At 42.9% G+C, this 6,033-nt stretch overlaps 1 protein-coding gene across 1 annotated transcript in view; it reads right to left on the bottom strand.

The window, feature by feature from the left end:
* The window catches only part of LOC117742337 (CAAX prenyl protease 2-like), a 7,671-nt gene extending 2,816 nt beyond the window's left edge, over positions 1-4,855 (bottom strand). The window contains exons 1-6 of the mRNA XM_034549548.1: positions 4,760-4,855; positions 3,818-3,901; positions 2,979-3,057; positions 2,724-2,891; positions 2,526-2,597; positions 1-2,179 (exon numbers count right to left, since the gene is read on the bottom strand). The exon at positions 1-2,179 is cut by the window's left edge and continues 2,816 nt beyond it. Coding sequence (XP_034405439.1) covers positions 1,956-2,179; positions 2,526-2,597; positions 2,724-2,891; positions 2,979-3,057; positions 3,818-3,901; positions 4,760-4,780 — 648 coding nt within the window. The 5' untranslated portion in view covers positions 4,781-4,855 and the 3' untranslated portion in view covers positions 1-1,955. The remainder of the gene's footprint in view (positions 2,180-2,525; positions 2,598-2,723; positions 2,892-2,978; positions 3,058-3,817; positions 3,902-4,759) is intronic.
* Positions 4,856-6,033: the final 1,178 nt, after the last annotated feature.

Here is a 6,033-nt window from a genome sequence, read left to right as displayed (position 1 = left end):
GAGTTTGCAGCACGTGAAGAATCACACATGTATAAACAAACCTCAGACATAGAGAAACTCTGAGAAAGACTCTCCAGAAAACTGTTACGGTTTAAAGAACTGCTGAGAGGCAGAAACAGAGATGGAGAGAGCACGGGGAGAGCATAATTCCTGATTATTCCTTTTCCAGATGATAGGCTCAGCTTTTCCATAGCCACACACACACACACACATGCTCACACACACGCGCACGCATGCACACTCAGAAATCTTACACTTTGTAGTGTCTTTCATGGTCATATTTCTCCAGAGACGAAGCCATTTGTGTGTGTGTGTGTTTGTGTGTTTGTGTGTGTGTTAGCGGTAAATGGATTAACAGTGGGGAGAAAGGATGACGACACCCCCAAGAAAGAGGCAGGAGACAAAGGAGACACAGAAACAGACAGACGTTGGATGTGGAGGACCTTTGAGACAACCCACCACACGTCTCACTTCTCTCTGCATCATGTCCTTCTATTCTCTTGAGACTTGTCCCGTTGTAACCTGAACTCTATTTTCAGCTTGTGTCTCACAGAGAAAAGCTATTTTGAAAGAAATGGCAAAGACACAGTAAACTGCCTGACTCAGCATCATCAGAAGAAGGTAAATCATTCCCTAACCATAAAGCTCAAATCTTCTGAAGCTCCGTGCGGGGAAGTCAAATAACAGCCTGTTGGTCTTTGCTCTACTATTTCTGCTGTCTTCAAATCACATGGCTGCCAAATCGGAGGTTGTTACATTTAATCTCAGTGTAATTCTCCCGGAAAAACTCAAGGGAAGGTAAATAGGTAATACAGTTGCTTTGGGCAAAAACTGCTGTCAAGCTTGATCCTGAGCAGCAAAGTCCCCCAAATCCCCAAACTCTCAGCAGCCAGCAACTGAAGACTTTGTTGTACTGGAAAGATCCCAAGTTATGACTGAGTTGAAGCAGCGATCTGTTCGGAGGTAAAAAAACAACAACTGCTTATTAATCTAATTAACACTTTATATCTGACTCCTGGAGTCACCACTGGTTGCCTCTAGCAATTGGTCACGGCCAAGATAGAGTAATCCCTTAAAAATCAATGCATTGTGCTTTTTGTTGCTGTGGTTTCTGCATTTATGTTATTTACTGAGTTGTAGACATTCTCTTTGCTTGCGGCGAGAACCGGGCTTTCCAGACTTTATCATTGATTTAAACTTGCTTGGCCTTTCCTGGTCTGGGTTATAAACATTTATTTTGTATGATTAGCTCATCAGTCTGACTCATAAATCTTAATTGTCTGACGCAACCTTTCACCTCTCAGTCCGAACGCTCTCCTCCACAACTCTGCTACTCCACATTCTAAATTTCCTTGGGGACACACAAACGTTTCCCCCGTCCTCCCCCCCCATCTTTCCTTTTCTGTTCTCCTTTATTTTTCTCTTCTCTCCCTTAATGTCTGTTGGCATTGCCCGTGTTGCTTCTGGCTGTAACAGTTTTTTCTCACAAGCTTGTCTTTCATAGCCTTATTTGTCCTAACAATGTGACTTGCATAGCTGTTCCTCTCCATTTTGATTCCTTTGGAGTGTTACTTGGCCTCTGTGTCTGTCTTTCTGTCTGTCTGCCTGTCTCCATAAGTGTCTTTCTCTCCTGCTGTCTCCTCCATTGCCTTCCCGTCCCACTCATTCACTTTCACAGTTCATCTGTTTTTCCCTGCCTCAGACTTTTTCTCTCTCGTCCAGTGAAACTTGCACTGGTGTTGTGTTTCAATACAGTAGGACATATTTCCAACCATGCAGGAAATGTCTGACTTGCTGGGATTGTTCTCTTCTCATGCACACATCTACCCACACACCTATAAATGCACACACACTATATAGAAATACTTTTTTAAAATTTGAAAACCCAACGTGAAATGAAATCCATCGTAATAAAAAGAAGACGTTTTAAGAGCGGGAGTATTTTTAATTATAATTTAATAGCATGCAGACGCTGCAGGGGCAGCCAGGCTGCAGACGGGAATGGCACCATAGAAGAAGGGGTCTGTCAGCGTGAAGAGTAGCACCAGAAAGACCAGCAGCCCCGTCAGATACGAGAAAAGTAGAGCAGATCGCTGAGGGTGTCGCAGGGCAGAGCGGATGTCAGGCAGCCCTTGACTGTTACAGAACGAATGGCACAAAACTGGACCCACAACATGACCTTCAGAAAGAGTTGACAGATTCACTGTCATGAGGTGTGCAATGTACGCGAGCGTGTGGTCAACGTGCTGTTCATCTCTCACCGGTTCTCATGAATATAAATGAAGTGAAGGCACCGAACACAGTTGTGTACAAGAACTGAATCCCTACAACAGAACAGCACAGAGTCCCCCCCCCCCCCCCCCCCACCCCGTGAAACGTGTCAAATTTAAAGTTAATTCATTCAGGTGTTTTACAATATGATCCATCACTCGTATATCAATCCCAAAATAACACAAACAATGTGACAGAATACTAACTTAATTTGAATAAATTCTCTTTGAGCAGAGTTTCATGAGCCCTCTCACCTGACACCCCGAGGAGGACACCCAAGCTGTCCTGGTTGAGGCGCCGTTGCTCCATGATATGGTGTAAATGGGCTGGAATGACAAGTAAAGTATCTATATTAATTGAGGCATTTATGTAAAAATAAATACATAATAAAGTCCATGCTAACGTAACGTGTAATATGACTTGTCTACAGCCTGAACATCTGGTTGCCATACCAACACCGAAGAACAGCGGGGCCATGAAGATGGCAGCCGTGGGTCCCGTGCAGGGAACCAGCATGGGCAGCATGGCCCCTCTGAACACCAGCTCCTCCGTCACCGGTGCCACCACCTGGTTCCTGAGCCACACTGCATCTCCCACACACAACATCCATGACCGAACATCTGGGGAAATAAGTTCTTGACTTACACATCAAATGCGTGCAGGCACACATGTAAAACTCCCCAACCGGGACGTAACATATAACTCACCGAGTGCAGACTGCACTTCCCCAGTGAAGCCTGCGGGGTTGTCCATCGCAGAATGAACCAGGGGGCCGAGATAAAATACCTGATGTTTAAAATAAACTCTGTTGTTTATTACATCCAGTGGAAGGATATAAAAAGATTAAAGAAGAGGATATGGAAACTACAGGGCATATTTCTTTAGACATGTGGTTTAAACAAAACTGCACTGCCCAGGAAAGGAAGGCCCTCCAGTGTGTGATAAAAACTGCACAGTTCATCTCAGGAGCTGCCTTCCCCTCACTTCAGGACATGTACTCCACCAGGGTCACCAGGAGAGCACACAGCACCATTAGGGACAGAACCCCCCCCCCAGCACAGACTCGTCTAGCTCCTGCCATCAGGCAGACGCTACAGGAGTCTGAAGTCCAGAACCACGAGACTGACAAACGGTTTCTACCCGCAGGCCATCAGCCTGGTGAACAGCTCCTTCAACATGCCACCTTGAATCTTGAATCTTGAATCTTGAAACGTGCACATGGAAATGTAATGGAGGTTGTAAAGCCATGCTGTACTGTATTGGGAATGGAAATTTAATCTGTAAAACGTCAACACTTTAGTGCATCATCAATAAAACATTGTAAGAGGCCAACAGGATCCACAAGGTAAGAGGTTTTTTGGGTTGACTTGAGAAAAATATGGCAGTAGAAGCAATTTTTAAAAGTGAATGTTGTTTCTTGGGAACTCTGGCTCTGGTCTTGGACAGGTGCTCAAGTTGCATATCGTTGAATTCTTGGACGTCTCAAAGGGAAAGACAGACACATCTTTTGTCGAGGTTTAATCTGGATTGTGACTCTTGGACATACCATAGTTAGTAGTAGTGGCAGTACGGCTGCAGGAACAAGACCTTCCAAACGAACTCCCATCAACTCCCACACAGACGCATCGTTCTGGAGGAGCAGAATGCGGCTTTATAAACATCAGTTTTTAACCTCAAGTGATTATGAAGTTAAGCCAGTGTGACTCTGGGTTTAACCTCACAAAACACTTTATGTATATAGTTAATATGCCCCCAGGTCAGTGACAGTTAGGGCTCAGTATACCCTCTGTAAAGGTTCTCTGTAAAAGACCTGAATAGCAGCTTGAATGTTACTGACCTTTGACCTCCTGCATGCTTTACGCTCTACTGTGCTCGTGCTGTATTGTTTTGGTATACATTGAGAACAGACAATAAGCGCATACACATTCAGTTGTCAGTTTATTAGGGACACCTAGATAAAACTAATGTAGTCTCGCAAACAAATCCTACCTTCATAAAGGCCATAACTGTATTAAAGAGGTGTGGATTAACTGTTTCATTTTGGAGGATATATATCCTGTCTGAGCCTGGCCTCATTTATACAAATGGGCTGGACAATCTAATACTTCAGTATATTGCAATTTAGTGAGTGCATATCACCTGCTGTGCTCTGTAATGTTCACTGGACCAAGGCGGTCAAAGATCGAAATGTTGCTCTGCTTAATTTACTTTATTTAAATAATCAAAACAAGGTGCAGATGTTTTGTGTAGTTTTTGTTTATAGATCAGTGGTCAGATACATATTCTTTACTAAAGTAAAAGTAGCATTTTATAGCAGATGATAGTACTTAGTAGAATAAAATGGAAATATTCAAGTATACTGTAAATGCATTTGTGGAGTTTAATTCTTAATGGTTTGTTTGGGCACTGTTTATTGCAGTAAACCAGTACAGACTGGAGAGCTGAAGAGAAGGGAAATGCAGAGAATGGCGTGTTTTGTTGTACTCACATTGACATCCGCCCATTGCATCCATGCCTTCACCACTGCAGGTGACAGTGCAGAGACCAGCAACACACTGGCACAGCGACGCTTTATCAAACTGGGATGGTCCCTATGCACCCCCCCCCCCCCCACACACACACACACACACACACACACACACATAGAAACAGTTTGACAGTCAGGTCTAACAGCATCGTCACAGGTCTGCTGGCGAGTTGTGTACCTGTGTAAGCTGCTTCTCCAGACGTACAAACTGCCAACGTACAGGCAGGCGAGCAGAAGGCAGCTCAGCACACACACCCAACACCTTGTACGGGTGTGCTCCACCTGCATTGCAGGGCCATGTTCTGGTTCCAGCATGACCGAACTGAGGGTTTTCTATCAGAGCTTCAGGAGGTTCCTAGCTACAGCTAACACATTGCTTCTGTCATTTAAGATTAGCATATCCCTATAAAGTGGAGATCTGTGCTGCAGGCAAGCTGATTAGCTCTAATACTCTGTGAGGGGACTTACACAGGTGTGCGTGTACACACACACACACACACACACCACACACACACACACACACACACACACACACACACACACTGTAATGATTCACTCAACAGATATATGCTCCAGTAAAATGAGCGGACATTAGACTCTAAAATCTAATAACATAGCTTACATGAGCCTATTCAAATGTTTCCACTGGGTAAGTTTAACCTGAACTGCGGTTCACTATTTTGCTGTTCTTTTAAATATGTGCTATAATAACAGAAACTTTTCCAGTGCAATAAGACAAAAAAAGTACATTTGAGGTAGCCAATGAGTTGGTTACAATTTGTAATATTAGGCACATTACTTTTCCAGTCCTGATACGATACCTGGCCTTGTAGTATCGGCCGATCCGACACCAATATAATTATTAAGCTGTGTGTATCACTGAGTGAAAGTGACTAAGATCATCCTTTTATGTGTAAGGCAACATTAGGCTTTACTCAAACATTGATTTCCAAACTTTGTAAAACTAAATAACAAGCAAAAGTGAATTATTTATCAGTAAAAAATATAGATTAATTTATTAATACATATATTATTCATTATTTTAAATGTATATATACACAAATATAATGTATAATGCATTTAGAATATAAATATATAATGTAATTGAATAGATCAGCCCTAGTCACAAGATCCAGTGATATCAGTGCATCCAACATTAAATGTTGCAGGAACAGTCATTGTATTAAACTGTATTATATTTCACACCTTTATGTTGTGTCAAAACAATAATCCTG

The sequence above is a fragment of the Cyclopterus lumpus genome, chromosome 14, assembly GCF_009769545.1.
Source record: "Cyclopterus lumpus isolate fCycLum1 chromosome 14, fCycLum1.pri, whole genome shotgun sequence".
Classification (NCBI taxonomy): domain Eukaryota; kingdom Metazoa; phylum Chordata; class Actinopteri; order Perciformes; family Cyclopteridae; genus Cyclopterus; species Cyclopterus lumpus.
This window is presented reverse-complemented; position numbering and strand designations above follow the sequence as displayed.